This window comes from Gallus gallus, chromosome 6 (genome assembly GCF_016699485.2).
Source record: "Gallus gallus isolate bGalGal1 chromosome 6, bGalGal1.mat.broiler.GRCg7b, whole genome shotgun sequence".
Lineage (NCBI taxonomy): Eukaryota > Metazoa > Chordata > Aves > Galliformes > Phasianidae > Gallus > Gallus gallus.
This window is the reverse complement of record NC_052537.1, coordinates 11,465,877-11,483,205: the sequence shown is the minus strand read 5'-3', so window position 1 is coordinate 11,483,205 and position 17,329 is coordinate 11,465,877. Positions and strand designations below refer to the sequence as shown.

The 17,329-nt window shown below is 38.6% G+C and overlaps 1 protein-coding gene across 7 annotated transcripts in view; it reads right to left on the bottom strand.

The window, feature by feature from the left end:
• Nucleotides 1–1,212: 1,212 nt before the first annotated feature.
• TET1 (tet methylcytosine dioxygenase 1) overlaps nucleotides 1,213–17,329 on the bottom strand; it is a 100,939-nt gene continuing 84,822 nt past the window's right edge. For 6 of the 7 annotated variants that reach the window (XM_040703169.2, XM_040703172.2, XM_040703175.2 and 3 more), the window contains one exon: nucleotides 1,213–12,135. In XM_040703169.2, the coding sequence (XP_040559103.1) occupies nucleotides 10,994–12,135 (1,142 nt within the window). In that variant the 3' untranslated portion in view covers nucleotides 1,213–10,993. The remainder of the gene's footprint in view (nucleotides 12,136–17,329) is intronic. The other variant, XM_040703174.2, reaches the window with a different exon arrangement.

Here is a 17,329-nt window from a genome sequence, read left to right as displayed (position 1 = left end):
AAGCTGGGTGGCAGCAATGCCAGGACAAGACAAGATGCAGCTGGCTGGCAGTACCTGAAAAGCAGCTGGAAAATGTTGCCCCTCAACCATATCTGTCTCTCGTGTTCTTGGGTCTGCTCCTAAGTCTTTAGTGCCATTCAAAGTCCGTGTGCATTCTTAGACACCTGTGCTATAAGGATATTGGCTCTAATATCAAACCGAGGAATGTGTACTGCTTGAGAGGCTTGACAGCACTGTTTGGAGAGGGACTGGGGCAGTTTGGGAGATCTGTTGCTATGAAAACCCATTAATGATTATCCTCTAAAAAGCACAGCAAATTCCATAGCAGGGTAAAGGCCTTCCTATTGGATTACCACATTCAGTTCCCAGGGACTAGACACGCTGTGCCATGTAACGTATTTTACATTGCTAGGGAGTTATTGGAGCCTGAGGATAGCAGCATTTTTCTGCCTTCTGACTATTGTGCTGACAGATAGTTTTTGCTATTACATTTATTTGGAAAGGAAAATAAGCAAATGCAAACATTCAGAGTTGTTTTCCTCCTTCAGATTTAAAAACAGAATTTTTCCCTCATATTGTTCTACACTGAAATGTGACATAGTAAAGCTGTCTAGAGCCACAGTCTGTCCTGTCTTGAGAAAAAAATAACATCACCTCCGAGTGAAGCAAATAAAAACTGGACTCCTTCCACTGGATGGGAACCAAAGAGCTGCAGTAATGATCCCCATGTTTCCTCTGCCAGACGAGGCAGGTAGGAGAGCGAGTCGCTGTTTGTGTGAGCATCACAACCCGTTTTGTTCTTTTCAGATTTTCAGTTCCAGGATTTTCTGACAGCTTCTATTGCCATACGGCCCTGCGTGGGACAGGACAGTGTCGCATGTGAGGAAAGGCAGACAGACAACAGAGGGAACCAGGCAGCTGAGCGATATACGTGTTTTAAATGGTAAATAATAACTTATACATTATATATGCATAAATACATTTGGGTATTTATATATACACACAAATAAGCGTATAACATTATATTCTGTATTATGAAGAAGGGCGTTAACTTTGCTCCAAGTTGTATGGTAGAAGTTTTCAATCTTTAGTTACTTCAGTATGATTTCATTCTGTTTTGTATTGGGAAAACAACTTTTTTCCCCCCTCTTAAAGCATTTTACAAGAATGTTCAAGTTTCACACTTCAGGAAAGAAAAATTAGACGACTAAGTGCAAAATAGAAGTATAAAATTTATTTAAAACCACCCACAAAGTTCTGTGTAATCAGGAATGATACAATTTGTAATAGTCTTTTTAAAAACTCATGACAAGATTTAAAATATATTTTCAATTACAGTATTCATTTAGCCTTATTCAGTTAGGACAATAAAAAAATGAAAGTTTACGTTCTAAACAGATGAGACACACAAGAAAAATAGAACAGAACAGACAATTTCCACAACAACAATTTTTACATGTATGTTTCAATACTAGTATCAACATTTCAATGCATCTTGCTACATAAACATGAAATCATGTACAACAACTGCTTGCACCAAAAAACATAGCTTAATTAGATCTTTCAAGTAACATGCAGTCACAACTCACAAGTCTTCAAGTACTGCTGGTTAGGGTTCCCTTGTCTGCAAAGATTGTAAGGTTCAGTTTCTCAGCTAGTGTAACTCTTCAGAGCTCCACCACTCTCATGAAGCTATGCTCAGTTATACTAGGAAAGAATCAGGCCCCAGATATTTTTTTGAGAAAAGAAGCGATTTTTTACACTTTTTCCTGTAGATACGTTGACATAATGAAGTGCTTTTTCTTTCTGATTTTTTTCTCCCTGTACATCATCATCTTTTGCTTTGTGAAAGTTATGTTTCAGATCTAAATACAGTAGGTTGTTAAATGAAATAATCCAAAACCTCAAAGTTGAAAAATAAATATCAAATGCATCCCAAGGAAAGAGAGAAAGAAAAACAGGAAAAGAGATAGGAAGAAGGAGAGAAGGAAAGACAGAAAATACTGACTTTTTTTTTTTTTTTTTTTTGGCATACTGTTAATCTTTTAGTTTTTTATTTTTTGAATCGGGAAAGAATTCATTGGCCACAGCATTTTGGTACAATGTGTCCTTAAAATTAATGTTTTTATGATAACAGATTTTGAACAACATATATGACCTGGTATAATACTGTCACATTATGAAGAGCTGTCTCTTCTAAACTGAACAAATTGTCTTAAACTGATGAGTTGTTGAAGTTGAAAATGTCTAAGTGTTTGTATTGGTTAGAACTGCCTTTGTTTCAGTGGTGTTGGGATATCATATTTGCTTTTTTTGCCTGCAGTTGTTTTTTGTTCACAGGACAAGAGATTCGTGATGTTCAGACACTGCCTCCTCTGTCACATGGATTACAGTCTGGCATCCACAAAGTTAGCACGGACTCTGTTTTTGTTAGGCTCTGCAGTATCACTGCACTTTAGAAATTAAAAAATGAAAATATGAGATCTTTTTTCTTCAAATCTTTCTGAAAGAGAAACATCTATCGCAATGGTATGGGGGATGGCGCTGCCACTGGCAGCAAGGGAAGCTCTGCATGCCACAAGCACGCAGGGCAGTGCCAGCAGTTTCAGTGCCACACAGCGGGCACTCACAGACTGCTGGCTTTTAGCTTTGTCTCTCAAAACTTATCGCAGCGTGGCAACGTCACACAGCACCACACACCCTGCTGGGGACGAAGTCAGAAAGGCATGGAGTGCGGTACACTCTCACAACCCCATTTTATGTAATTGTGTAAAAGGTTCAAATAACAATAAAAGCAAGAAAGCATTTTAAGAAAAACTACCTAAGCTTAGAAATAGTCTTGTTGACAATTCTGTGACATTTCTGGCCAGGTCATTATTTTGAGGTACAAATCTTCTACCACATTCTCTTTGTAGACAAGGCAGGGAAATGCACAGCCAATATAAACAAATTTTTAAGTATTCATTACAAAACAGGCCAGAGAAATTTCTTTTTAACCTGTATTTCTAAGCTGAGAACAATATGGATGTTACTGGCCAGTATGCACAAAATAGGGCTATCATGACATCGATTTCCCACAGCTGTACACATCTGTGGGTAACAGTTTCAATTCATACTAATGACCTTTTAACCATGATCGGTATAATGGGGTACTCCAAAGGATGTAAGCTCAGTGGGCATCCGTTTACAGCCTCTCTGTCCTTCTAACATGGTGCAAAGGACAGCAGTATAAAGGAGAATCAGGGCCTTCATTCTTAATTTAAAAAAGATTCCCAGACCCCAGACCCTTTTCCATTACCACGTAATAAAACTACAGACATACATGTAAAATATTGACAAGATCACAAAACTTTCCACAACAGCATTAAAATGTTCTGTGGCAACAACTGCAATACTGAACATCAAACTCGCCACTCCCTCACACCTCTGCAGCAACACTTCTTTGGAATTCAGTTCATCTGCTGGAACTGGTAACTCTCTGTATGTTAGCTGACAAATCTGTCCAAACCTACAGGCGTAGGTTGCTCAGATCTACAGCCTTTGTCCTCTCATTTTATGAGGAAAGCTGGTAGGGTGTGCAAAGTGTTAAAAACAGCGTTGTCACACCATACAGAACAAGTCACCTTCATGCAAGTCATTTAGCACCCTAATCTTGCATTCACTGCAAATACGCTGTTGGAAGATTCTAGCATTTTCATAAAACTGTCCATAAAAAATGACATATATAATGGTCCAGCAGAAAAAAGATACTGTTTTAGAAGAATTCAGGAAAGAGCATTAAGAAGCATCTTACATCTTTACAAGCTGAAGTCACAAATACGTAGTGAAGCAGCATAAACAACAGTGGGATGAACTGGGGAACTGGGTTGGAAAAAGAATCCTAAAGCCTTTGCTTCTCAGAAAGACAATGGCAACACCCCTGTAACCCTTTTATAAAAGGCAGTTACTATGTAATTATTTTCTGCTCAAGCTCAATCAGTTCCACTTGCTGTTGCAGAGAAAGTACCGAAAAAAAAAATAATAATCCATTGTTCCACTCCTTTTTTCTAAGCAGTCCTGGCAGTTCAGGCATGTCACTTGCACAATACTAGGGTTTCTCACAAGGATGATAACTAACCCCTGCACAAGAACGTAGCTGCAAGATCTAAAGAAATACTCCTCTAAGGATGGTGCAAGGTCTGCTGGACCTCGCGTGAGGGCCTGGGCAGAGCTGGTAGAGTAACTTGCAAGAAAAGAGGCTCGCTCCACAGAGGTGCTAGCAACAGGAGGAACAATCTGCCACTCTAGAAAGTGGGGGCTGTAAGCAAAGGGTCTTTTGTTTAGCTACATGCGTGCATAACAACAGCGTGACAGCTACAGCAAGAGATCTGAAGTTAACTGGAAAAATACATAAAAAGCAAGAAAACACTGATGGGTGAAAGATTCTGAAATGTCCTTCTTTCTTGGAATGAAAAAGTATCCAACTGCAATATTCTGGATTCTCTATGACAAAACATGACTTTAAAAAAATAGAACTGCCTTATACAGAATAAAAGGTGAATGAAGAAAACACAGTTTGGAACAGTCACAAGAATAATAAATTCTCATGATATTCCTGAGATGAAGGCTGGATGATTAACATACAAAGCAGTAGCAGGTGGGGGGAGTATGCATGAGCAGGCTGACATCTGCACTCCTGCTGCTGAGTACTGAAGCAGATCTGCAGAGTGATAGGAAGGACTTCTGCAGCAGCTGGAAGTGCTTAAAGCATTCAGCAGCTGGTTATAACATCATCTAGGGCCGACAGCTCACCACAGCAGATGATCCATAGAGAGAGCATGGCATGAGAAAGCTGCCTGTAGTACTCGGTGCTGTGTGTATAGGGCAGAAAGCAGTGCCTACCCATCCACACCAATCAAATGAAGTGATCCTCAGGGAGATAACACAGCATTACCACGAGAACTGTCTTAATTTAGCAAACTGGTATATAGAGTGTTAAGAAAAAAAATGAGCTCACTCTTTGGACATGACTAAAAGTGTTTTAAGAGGACAATGACAAAATACACATTAAATCAATTTTCAAAGACCTTAGAAGAAAAAAGTGACCTCTATGTTTACTGGCACCTGAGTAGACATTACTATTAGAAATCCTTGGTCTCTGAGAAAACCTCAAATGTAAATCTCTACATTTTGCAGCAACATACTGAAGCACCATGTGGACAACTTGTGAAAGCCGACTAAGGATCAGATCATGGCAGAAGACACCAAAACCAATTTGTGGACTGTTCCACTAAGCAGCCTTTCTATTTCGTGTTAAAGACGGGCATAAATGTAATATGGACTTCAAAAAACTTTTGTGTTTAATATTAGAGGTACCAAAATAAGGGTCAATGTAAAGAAGTACCGTAGCAACCACACCATGTGAACAGAGAAGGCCGTTTCAGAAGTACTGTACCCACTACCTATTTGTCTATGACTGCTTACACACACTGACCAACACTCTCCCCCTCCTCTTTGTTTTTGGTTTATCGTTCCTTAAACAAACCAATATACTCAGGCAGAGAACAAAGCAACAGTGACTGTCCCCAGAAGAACTATGAAAGCAGATGAATGTGTTCATGCATCCACAGCTGTGGGACACGACGACACGGCCTTTAACTGGTTAGAAACAATGCTGCAATGCAAAGACTGCAGTGCAGTACGACGGTGTCACAACGGTCAGTGCAAACTTTCTCTGCAGTTGTTTTTTTTTAAGTAAGATATTCCTTCTCACTTTCTCCTGAAAGTCAAATGGCCTGAAAAAATTAAGATAGCCAGACAGTATTTCCACATGTGATTGGACTGTTCTTTGTCTCTAAATTACTTAAGAGAGGTGATCACAGGGCACAGTTGGGCAGACATTTTTCACACACAAGAAATAAAAAACCAACCATTTTATGGAAGATGCATCACAAAGACCTCACTTTGAATTTTAATGACCACAATGGACCTGAAAGAGAGCTCACTTAACACTGCATGAATACAACTGCAGTTACATATAGCAAGTGAGAAGCAGACATGCAATTTTGGTTTTTGTATATGCGAGGGTGTGGTTATTTCTTCCTGTTAGCCTAAGTTAGAGTATTTCAGTGGGGGCGGAGGGGGGATGGAAAGAAAGTAGAAGAGAGTAGTCATATATATAGTCTCAGAAAAGATTATAAAGCTGATGACTGCTTGATAAAATGAGCTGATTTCAAAGAGAGGAATTTCATAGGAAATTCAAGAACAAGATCAAACCATAAGTCTTAAATATAAAATCCTGAAGATGCAGTTTTATTAAGTGTGTTTCAATTAAAAGTTCTCATTGGATAATCTATCAAATAAGAAAAGTCTACAAAGCTGACAAGAACATAAGCCCAAAACAGGTCTGAAAGAGATCTGCTCGCATGTGTGAAACTCGAGGTGAAGGTACTGTCTCTACAGACCAGGAATTACTGCTACAAACAACGTAACCTCTGCATTTAACAGGAAGTACATTGATTTCAAATCTCTCTGCATCCGTCCTTGCAAGAGCTATTCATTGTGGAAGTGTTGCAAGGGTCTGAGTTGGCACAGACTTTGGTCAACTGTACCCATATCCCCATCCAGTTAAACATGAAAATTGCAAGAAAGTTTGATAAATGACCACATTGCAGTCAACAGGGCTGCAGCAATGACCCAAGCAAGACCCAGATTTAACCCACCAAATTAAGCATAATACTGCAATGATATTATAAAGGTATTTTCAAAAGAGAAAAAAATCCCCCAAAAGTTGTATGTTACAGATTACCTTTAGTACTAACAAAGTTGTAATTTACTCATGCTTACCATAAAATGTTACTTAAGATACTACAGTTATTTCCTGTTCTAAGTATAGAGCAGTACTGTCATAGGTAAGATAAGGACTTTTAACAGCAGTTATTCCTAAGTAAAAGAGTTAGCTTAGAAAGTCCTTGCCAAAAAAAAAAAAAAAAAAAAAGTAAAACTGCATACAACTGTTACAGCCAGAAGGTCACTAATATCTGTAAGTTCTTAAAAGCTTTTTGGATCTTGTGACTAAAATATTTGTAGAAATTATTTTTGCTGTGTTCTGTAATGCAAGATGGCATGTTACAAACAGTAATACGAAGAACCTCTATGGGTTAAATTCAGTATTTAGTCGGGCATGACTGCAGTATCTCAGGAGGGACTCAGTGTCTCACACAGAACTGGCTCCTGTAGGAAGCACTACTCTCTCCTCACTCCTTCACAGTGAAGGTGGGGCGGTGGTGCTGGACCCAAAAGGGAAAGGGATGAGAGACATCTCTCCTAGAAAATCAAAGCCGTCCCATGTTGGGTCTCGACAGTTGTTGCTAGAGAACTGGAAAAGGATCCAAAGGCAACCACATCCCACCAGCAGCCCATACCTGAATCCATTTTGTTTTTTTTTCCCCACCAGGAACAATGCCAGCTGTTAGAAACCAAGTACAGTGAGTGGGCCTGGCCTAGCCATCTATGTTAACTTTGGATCCAGTTTCTGATCTGGCCATCCTGGAAGGACTTTGTTATGGGGTAAGAGCAAATTGCAAGTGGCAGTGTGGGCTGTGAAGGAAAGCAATACATCCACAGATTTACAAATCTTAACAGACAAATACTGATATAAAAATGATAACCTTACAAAAAAACAAAAAAACAAAAAAACAAAAAAACAAAAAAAAAACCCCAAAAACCCATAATTTGCATACAAGGCTGATAAATATTCTGAAACGTTACAATAAATAGCACACAGTTGTAAAAACAGTAAATGGTTGTATTTCTCACACCGCAGTACAGCAATAGAAAATACTAACTTCTTAAATCACAACCTGCTATGTGCCACAGCAGGAAACAGAAGTGGCCAGCTAACCTGCCTGTTAGATACACACTGAGAAAGTAGTTACATTATAGACAATCGAGGAAAGAGCACCTATTGTACAGATGATATATATTTCTCATATAAGTAATCTTAATAAGTAGTAACTCTGAGTTTTAGCACCTATCAGTTAATAGCATTACTATTGTGTTAAGATATACTTTTCTCTCAAAACTGCCGTCTTAAATAAGGTAGACCTGAACTTGCTGAAATTCTGCTGGTGCCGTCACTTGAGCAGTGGCTTGCCACGAGCTATGTTTGGAGGTATCCTTTCAGATCTACCTTTCACTTCTTTCTCACTTCTTTGAGGGAAGCTGCTGGTTTTTGAATGGAACATTTTCATCCTTAAGTTTCTAATAATACCTAAGTTAAACCTGGACATTTATAGGGGGCGATTCAAGTGAAACTGATCCACTTTAATGATCGGAACATTTCTAGCGGTAAGTAGATCGCTCTGTAACACTGTTTTGTGTAGAAAAGTTGTTGCTCATACAGGAGTGCTGAATGGTATTTTTAATTCGTATTACACAAACTAAAGCCATCAGCGCTAGCAGTGAAACCAGTCAACTAGTATTTCCTGCACATGATTGCTCACAGTCTTGGACAAGGGTTTCCAGATAGCAAATATGTGAATGGAATAGCTACAGAACGTACAGTTCTACTTCCTGTATGGACAGCCAGAGTTCTTACTAGTCTTAGGCTCACCAAAAATATACGAGTTTCAAAATGGAAATCTAAGGCACACAAAATACCATAATGATCTGATGTATACTGTATATTACGTAGTCAAGAAGCATAAAACTGCTGGTACAAAATGATGGTGTAATATTGTTTTTGTTTTATTATTATTTACAATCCCTTCATATCCTCTATTTGAACTAAAATTAAGCTCTGAACTAAGATTTGCAGCATACCCGGTTTTTACAAATTTTACTGAAGATACAAAGAATGGGTTCAGTTCAGCCATCTTCTGCCACCAACATTTCTGTTAACTTCGACAGGAATCCGTGCAGCTGAACCCCAGGTCGTTATATAGTGATTGCTACTTCAGACCTTGCTCCTGCCAACACTACGTGTGTATACGCTTATACAGGAGAACAGTCTCAATGATCTACGGCCGTATTTAAGTATTTGTAGCACCAAGGTCCTAACTGGCACTATATGTTAAAAATACCATTTAAGTACTTTTCGTACCAAAACTGTAAACATTGCATTTACAGTTCAACTTTTCAAGGAAAAAGCACCTTGTCTAGATTTTAAATAAAGGAGACCTAGAAAATTCATGTTCCTCTGTTACAGCACCACTACAGTATAATAATATCAAGTACATTATTAGTATACTTTCACACTGGAGAACTCTAACCTCGTTACGCCCATGGGTTACCCAGCCGGGAGGACTCTGAGGCAGACTTAAGGTACAGCTTTGTCTCTGAGCCCCGATCCTGCAGCTCACAGCCAGGAGAAGAGGCCTGGCTTGAGCAGCGCTCCCCACTCGGACTGGAGGGTACGGCTACGTGGAACTGTTCTCATGGAGGAAGTTGCAGGATGAGGTCAGTCCTTAGCTAACATTGTCATTTGGTAATTTGTTTAAATAAATAAGTTTTAAAAGGAAATACATAGGAGAGGAGAATCAGAAAGAAGAGTGGGATGCTACAGCATTTAAAAGCAATGGAGTGCCTGTTTTCTCTCTGGTTTGGCAAATACTCATTTCATGGTATGACACTTTTCCAAGAGAACCAGAAAACAAAATTCATATGCTTGGAAGGAAGAATACAACTTTTTCTACTCAAAATGTATAAATCACTTAAAAACTTACAAAACATTTTTGTAAAAAACCTGAACTTAGCTGGTGAAGATTACAGATGGGTTTTCTCGATGAAAAAATTTGCTGTCAAATATTAGAAATGTTATTCTTCTTCAACACTTCATTTATATTTTCCTCAAATTAATACGTATATTTTTTTTCAGAATAGAATAAGGCAACTCTAGGGGGTACTTTTTCTCCCAAAACAATTCTACCCCTGAGGTCTTAGGAACATTTGGCTGTCACGTTAACTTATAATGTTCCAAATGAATGAGACTTATGCACTTATTGCTCAAAGAAATCGTAACAAATGCTGCCTTTAAAAAAACAAAAATCGTAACTCCTCAATAGCAACACACGTATTGATGTCTCCTAATTTCATGTTTGCACACTCTCTTTCAAATAATAAAATGTTTCTGTACTTTATAAGTTGTTTATATGTAATAAAATCTTCCACAAAAAAAGGGCAAGTCTAAAAACAATCACATACTATTAGCATACATACTGCAGCTGTAACAATATGGAACTCTACACAGCAAGAATAAAATGATTTCTTCTGTAGAGTATGCACAAACCTTAGACAATATGATCCTTATACTATACTATTTCAAGTTAATTTTAAAAATAGAAAGTGCTTTTAAAATATATATTTACAGCTTAAAAACAACTTCCAGCCATCATTGCCAATAACTTCATTTCATATGGAAGGACAAATGTAGAGAAAAAGAATCATTGGTTTTCTAAAAGGTTTCTCCGCAATTTGTATTACGTAGCAATGGTTGGAAGTTGTTAAAGCAATGGCACCATGAAGTAATAATTCAGCTTATTTATTTTAACTGTTTGATGTGGTTAAGCACCAAGAGCTGTGTAGAGCTATTACTGTATAACTTGATTTAACACCATAAAATGTGAACCTGTTAAAATCCCTATAAATGATTTTTGTAGTAAACAGACTTGATTTAAAGCACCAAAATATAAATTCCTAAAGGTAATAAACTGAATGATTTCAATCAAGGTTAATAACCTAAACAAAATCTTTTTTTTTTAGAATGTATTAAAACTATACAACTTTTTTTTTTTTTTTTTTGCTTAAAATGTGCTTGAGCACCACCAAATGTTAAAGTCACAGTTTAAGAAGAAATCCCCCCTATTTTTCTTTTTTTTTTTTTTTTTTTTTTTTACCTCAGCCTTAAAATGGTTGAGATGAGCAAATAGTAAACGACACGAGACTTGTTCTTTAACAGCACCTTAAAGAAACACTGCGTAACGCTGCACCAAGAGGAGGCATTTGATACTCAAGCCTATGCCCAATGGTTGTAAGGCCCTGCAACTCGCGTAAGGGCATAAGAAGATACTGTTATTACGTTATCTTTAGTTACTGTTAATGCTCTGCGTGATGGAATTTGGTTGAACTCATTGTCCTCATAAAAAATCTCTCTGTTTTCACTTGTTTGCTTTGTTTTCCTGCTGCTGGAGTTCAGTTCAGTGTTCTCTGTTCCTAATCTTTCTGCTTCTTTTTCTTTTTCTTTCGCCCTCTCAGCCATCTTTGCTTCCCACATGGCTAAACCATGTTTTGGCTCATTTAAATTTTTGTGTTGGTAGAATACTAAGGAGATCCGCGTGGGATGATTGCGGTTGGGTTTCTTAATAGGTGTGGTAGCATGGAGTTCACGTCTCGCACATTCGATTAGGATAGAACCATGAGAAGGTGCCACAGCGACGCCGCCGATGTCATCATCCAAAAAGTTGTGCTCGCTGTCTGACCACATTTCCTCAGCTTTTTCTTCAGAGTCAGTCGGTTGTCCCAGTGCACTGTTTTGCTTTTCGTCAGTGCAGTCAAAATCACACATCTGTTCTCGATGGGAGCTACCCTTTTCCACCGGGCATCTGTGGGAACAGTCGGCTTCATTTCCAACTGCGTCCTTTGCTGGAGAGCTTAACGGTACCGACAAATCGCAAGAGCTGATCATCTGTGAAGAAGGAGAACTGTCTGACTGAGGCTGACAATTCTGCTTGTCTGGCTGATGTTCAAGTATACTGGGCAGGGGGTCTTTGTGGGCTGGGGGGCCTGGAGCAGTGACCTCTGGAAGAATTGGCGGCACACCGTTCATCTTATCATTCAGCAAAATTCCAGTATAATCTTTGACAGACACATCAAAGTTCTTACAATTAATATAAGGTGTCACGTGAGGTTGCTTACTACTGCATTCAAAATACCCGTAGGGAACTGAAAAATCTTGTTGAATATTAGTCACTGCTGTTATTCCAGGCTTATGTGCTAACGATGAATAAGGATGTAAACTATCCACCTTAAAAGGGGGGGAAGCCGTATACTGTTTTAATAGGGAGCAATTTTTCGTAGTGTTTGAAGTATGTTTCATGGCACAGAGGTGATCAGAAGTCTCCGTTTTAATCCCAGGTTTTAAAGCATCTGCTTTGTTCCCTAAAAGAAATGCACACCAAAGTGTAAGTACTTCAGTTAATCAAACATACCTTTGATGGTATTTTCATGCTTGCTACACATTTTTCAAAATGGTGATTTTTAACTTAAAACTACATGCATAATTACCTGGCTGAATTTCTTCCTTAACCTTTTCCAGCCAGATTGTTGGTATATAAAACAGAAAGGTATTTCACAGAGGGATGGAAAAAATAAATAGGTAAAATAAATTCAGTGCTCAGTTGCAGTTCATGCAGGTGCTGCCCAGCAGCTGCTGCCTACCTTCAGCACTGCTCCATGTAGCAGGCAGCAGTGCACAGAAGATTTTAGGTAGCTGCTGAAATGTATGTCTGAAACTAAGCCTGCAAAACAACAAAAACGACTGACCCCCAGCTTATTAGAGAAGGAGAAAGCGTGTTTACAGATCCTGTCCATCACAGAAAAAGAAGTTACTGAGTTACAGTTTGGGCATTAGCATTTAGCTGCTTAGAATTAAAACATATCTGGCAACACACTGCAGGTAAATTCAAACCGCGCTGTGTGATTTGCTCTGTCTTGCATCTGATTGTCAAACATTCATTATTTCAAATTTCTGGGGGGGATTACCTGTTCGGTTTATGTCAGCTCCCAGTTTTTAGTCCTGGGTCACTGCAGTTCTGCTCATTTGTGGAATAAAATGGTGTCAAATGACTCATTCTGGTCATGAGCTAAGTTTCACCCAGAGTCCACAGAGCAGTGGAAAACAGTTCCATTGACTGATGGGCTTTGCATCGCACCCTAAAGCTGCTTTACACCTGTTTTGCTGGCAAAACAGTACATCACACAGTTCTTCCACATTCTCATAAAGGACCAGTTCTGTCAGCGTTGTTTCTTTGTTCCATAAATACACAATGTTTAACTGCTTTACCAAATATAGAACCATTTTCTCTTCTACTAATTTATTAACAGTGATGGATCAAAAAATATTCTTTCAATATTCTTTCAGGAATGAGGAAAAAAAAGGGAAGTGTTTGTATGCAACTACTGTAATTGAGGGCAACATGAAGAAACTGCATCAGCTCTTTTTTATGAAAACAAACTCAAAGGATTTCATTTAATTAAGAAAAAAACAAACCAAAACAAATCCAAAGCAATGCCTTCCTTCAAAAGACTTGAAATGCAGTGCTTGAGAACAGCACTTCCTATCATCTCTTGAGAGAGACCTACGTTTTCTGAAAATATGCTTCCAGCAAGCACTCAGGCAGCAAGTCCAGCAAACTCCCTGCAGCCTGCCAGAAGTGCCTTCCTCTGCGGGGCAAAGGAGCAGAGATCAAGGCAGCAGCAGTTAGAAGAGAGGAGGTGGGATATGAAGCAACAGAGGCAGCAGCGTCTCAGGGGGAAGGACAATTTGGGAGGTGCATTTTGCTTCAATCAAAAACATAATTTAATCAATTTCTAAATTGGATTGGGTTTTGTACTGGTTTAACTTTTAACTAGTGGATTGTACATGTGAAAAATGGTAATTCAAATGGTATCTTGCACCGTAAGACCGAGAAACAAATGCATATCTAAATCACAAGTCCTGTTGTGAAAAAGGATTTCATATTGCTCTGCTGTTTTTACTTGCTCAGCAATATACTCCCACTAATGACCCATCTGGGACACTGAAACTTCATTTAACAGCATCAGTTGGAATCAATATTCTCTACGTAGGGAATATACGTATTAGAAAGATACAAAACTGTATTTATTCTGGTAATATACAGAGAGCTATACATTCCTTTGGATGTAAGATCAAACCAAAGTCAGAGATTGTTTTGATTATCAGGAAAATATTAGAGATGTTACTAAGCAGAAGTTAATTCAAATGCGTGGACAGAAGAAACAGTACAGGTTCAGATCACGTGGCATCTCTCCCCAGGAACACCTCCTGTTCCAACAGGATCTGCTGGCTCCCCCATTCTACCCAATATAGGCCAAGAAGAATTGCCAATATTTATGGAGACAAAAATATCATTGCCATCTTTAAAGTTTAGTTGTCCAGAATAACATGGCTAATGATGGATAAGGAAGGATGTACAGTTTTTATCTTTACTGTGTATTTTGTAACAGTTTAGGATTTTGAAGGCTCTCAGCATGAGCACAAATGTAAAAACTGCAAGTTGTGCTGCTTGATACTGACTAGAGTTGCATGATCTATGCACCCTACTGAATATAGAAACATTTCTACAAAAGACTGGGCAGAAATTGGATTCAAACTAAGTCTTCACATATGCGTGCTCTACTACTAGGCAGATCTAAGCTGGCTTCAGCACCGTAAAGGTCCTCCTCACTATCATCTTTGCTGCTAGGTAAAACCAGAAGATAATCCTGTCTTATCACTTCTTAATTTCCAGCTCTATGTGTAATGAAGACATGCAGATTACAGGGGTCTCTCTTTCCAGCTGGGAATACAGTACTGAATTTGAAACGATGGTCAAATGTCTGCCAAATACTACATGGATAACAGGCAATAGTAATGGACAATACCAAATAGCCAGCCTTGTGACTCCAAAATCCCCCCAGGGCAACATTAAAGAGTGTTGACTTCACATGGCCTAAAACATGAATGGCTGCACGTACAACAGTTCTTTTCTAACTGCATATTTTCTGTATCTTTTTCACTTAAAAAGCAGAAGTAATAGTCTAAAACTCTTGTACTCACCTGTACACTGAGTAATTACAGATACCGTTCATCGACACCTTTTTCCTTTCCAGTACATGTATTCTTTTCCTCTTTTATTAGGACAAAATTTAGCAGCAGTATTTGACATGCTTAAAGAAGCTGTAAAGCAGTACTCTATTCACTGCTTACCTAAAACTATAGGCAGTAACCTTCCTCTAATTTGGTTTTTTCCATACTTTCATTATTTCCTGAACCTTTTTTTTTTAATGTTTAAAAGGTATGACCAGAATTGATGGCCACTGCTCATACAGAAGGCTATTAAACTATTAAATAATTGTTTCCTCCAGTTTACCACCAGGAGTGATGACTGCTGCACAGTTTAATTTCAGCTCCTCCATTTCAGAGGCTATTTGATTCGTTTTCATGTTGAGCCTAATAATCTCTGCCAGACTCGTTATTTCTCAGGACTAAAATGACACCTCCCATTGGCAAAATGGAGAGGATCAACCAAAGGACTGACCCCCTATTACAGCAAAAAAAAAAAAGAAAAGAAAAGAAAAAAAAAGTATGTGTAAGTTAATGCTATAATGTTCTAAATTCATAATTACAGATATTTACATTTTCAGCAAGAGGCAGAACAGAGATCTTTACAGTGAAATTCAGCCACTGCCCCGTACAGGAAGCACACACAGTGTGCATAAATGCTCCCAGTTATTAGACTTGGCTATGTGCAGCTATATGTGCCATCTGCAGATTCGGGCTTACTGTGTTGACTTCTTTCTAGAGTCAGAAATAATGATGTAAACTGTGTTTTCCACTTAGAGAATCTTCAGGGATTCCACTGTCACAGTCTCCATGATAAAAACTTTCACGATAGAAGCAAAATGTTCTAATTCATATTCTGATCTTTCCATCTCTGAAAAACCTTCTTGCTTCTTTGAGTATTTCTTCATCGGTCTTATTATTATCAGCAGCCCTTTTAAATTACCTGAATATTTCAAGCCCAAACAAATTATAGAAGTTTACCTGATTACGCAGCTATTTAATTATTTTTGTATGTTTAAGGGAATAAAATCTTACATTCCCAAAGCATACAGCAAAACTCTGGACAGCATACCCTTAGTTCAAGGCATGGTTTTCAAATAAAGAAGTCATGCCGTAACTACAGAGTCACGTGCAGGTTGACAGTTGGAAGCTGTTTCAATGTTTCAGAACAACTTTCCAGTGAGATCAAACGATTTCAGAACTCCTTCACAAGCCAGAGTCCTCTAATCCTTCCAAGGCTTCCAGTCCACCCGGAGCACACTGGAAGTTATTAATCACTGCACTGGAGTTACTGTTGGATGGCGTCCTCAGCCTGAGAAGAACTTTTATATTTGTTTCAGAGCCTGGACTGCGTCTCCCAAACTTGCATGAAGATTAACTCAGTGTCTGTCTAATTTCCTAGGAGAGTAATGATACTGATTTAATTATTCCATCTTGCTCTATGCAAAATCTTATTTGTTGGCCTGATTCTGCCGAGTGAAACGTGTAGTTGGGGTGCTGCGTACAAATCACAGACATATCAAATAGACTCTGGTTTTGTTTGCAATCTTCTTCCTAGAAAGTGCAGCTACTCTTCTAAATATATTTGATTATCATTCCTCACATTAAATCTATCATCACGTATCTCATGAATTAAAACTCAAAATTACAGCAGGTAGGCTAAGACTCCACTTTTCTTCACCAAAGGTAGACAGCCTGTATTTTAATGCCACAGATTTGTTTTCTCCCTTCTAATTAGAGTCTACTCCATGGCTTCCTTTCTTTTCTATTTTTCATTACTGAAAAGTCCCACAGAAGAATTTCGTTCTCCAAAATGCTGGTCCAAAACCTGACCTGAGGTACAGCAGCAACTGCACACAGTTTGGTCAAGGAGCAGCTCCATGCTGCACATGCACACGTTGTTGCAGAAGACTCTGTGGGCACAGTGACATTCCCGTAACGCAGAAAGCGTACTTTTCACCTAGCTGTTGTGAGGTGGAATCTGTTCCACCTCTCTCACCCTCACTGACAGTATTTCAAGGAAAAATATGAAAAGTATTGTTTGAGTTGATAAAAGTTTACTGTTGTGCTGTTCTGTTGGCTTTTTTTTGTAAGCCTCTTGCTTTGTGTCAGTATCCGTGTCACTGAAGTATCAGAAGGAAACACTCATCAGCTCAATTGTCATAAAGCCATTACCCTTCATACAAAGCAGATAGCAGTTCTTGCACTTTTAAATGATAGAATTTAATGCCTGTTGTTTAGATAAACACTCCCACAACTGTATTTGAAGATGCTTCTATTAGCATTATTAATCAGAATCTTGAAAGCATTTCATTGGTTCATTATCATTACTCACAGTTGCTAACACACCACCAGCAACTTCACCTGTTTTTTCCCGTGTCAAGAGAACATCAACTACAACTTGCTCATCAGCCCCTACAATGAGGAGTATGAAAGTACGTTGGGCAAAAAAAAAAAAAAGAAAAAAAAAGTATGAAGGAGCTTTTCCTTCCCGAGAGGGGTAAGGCA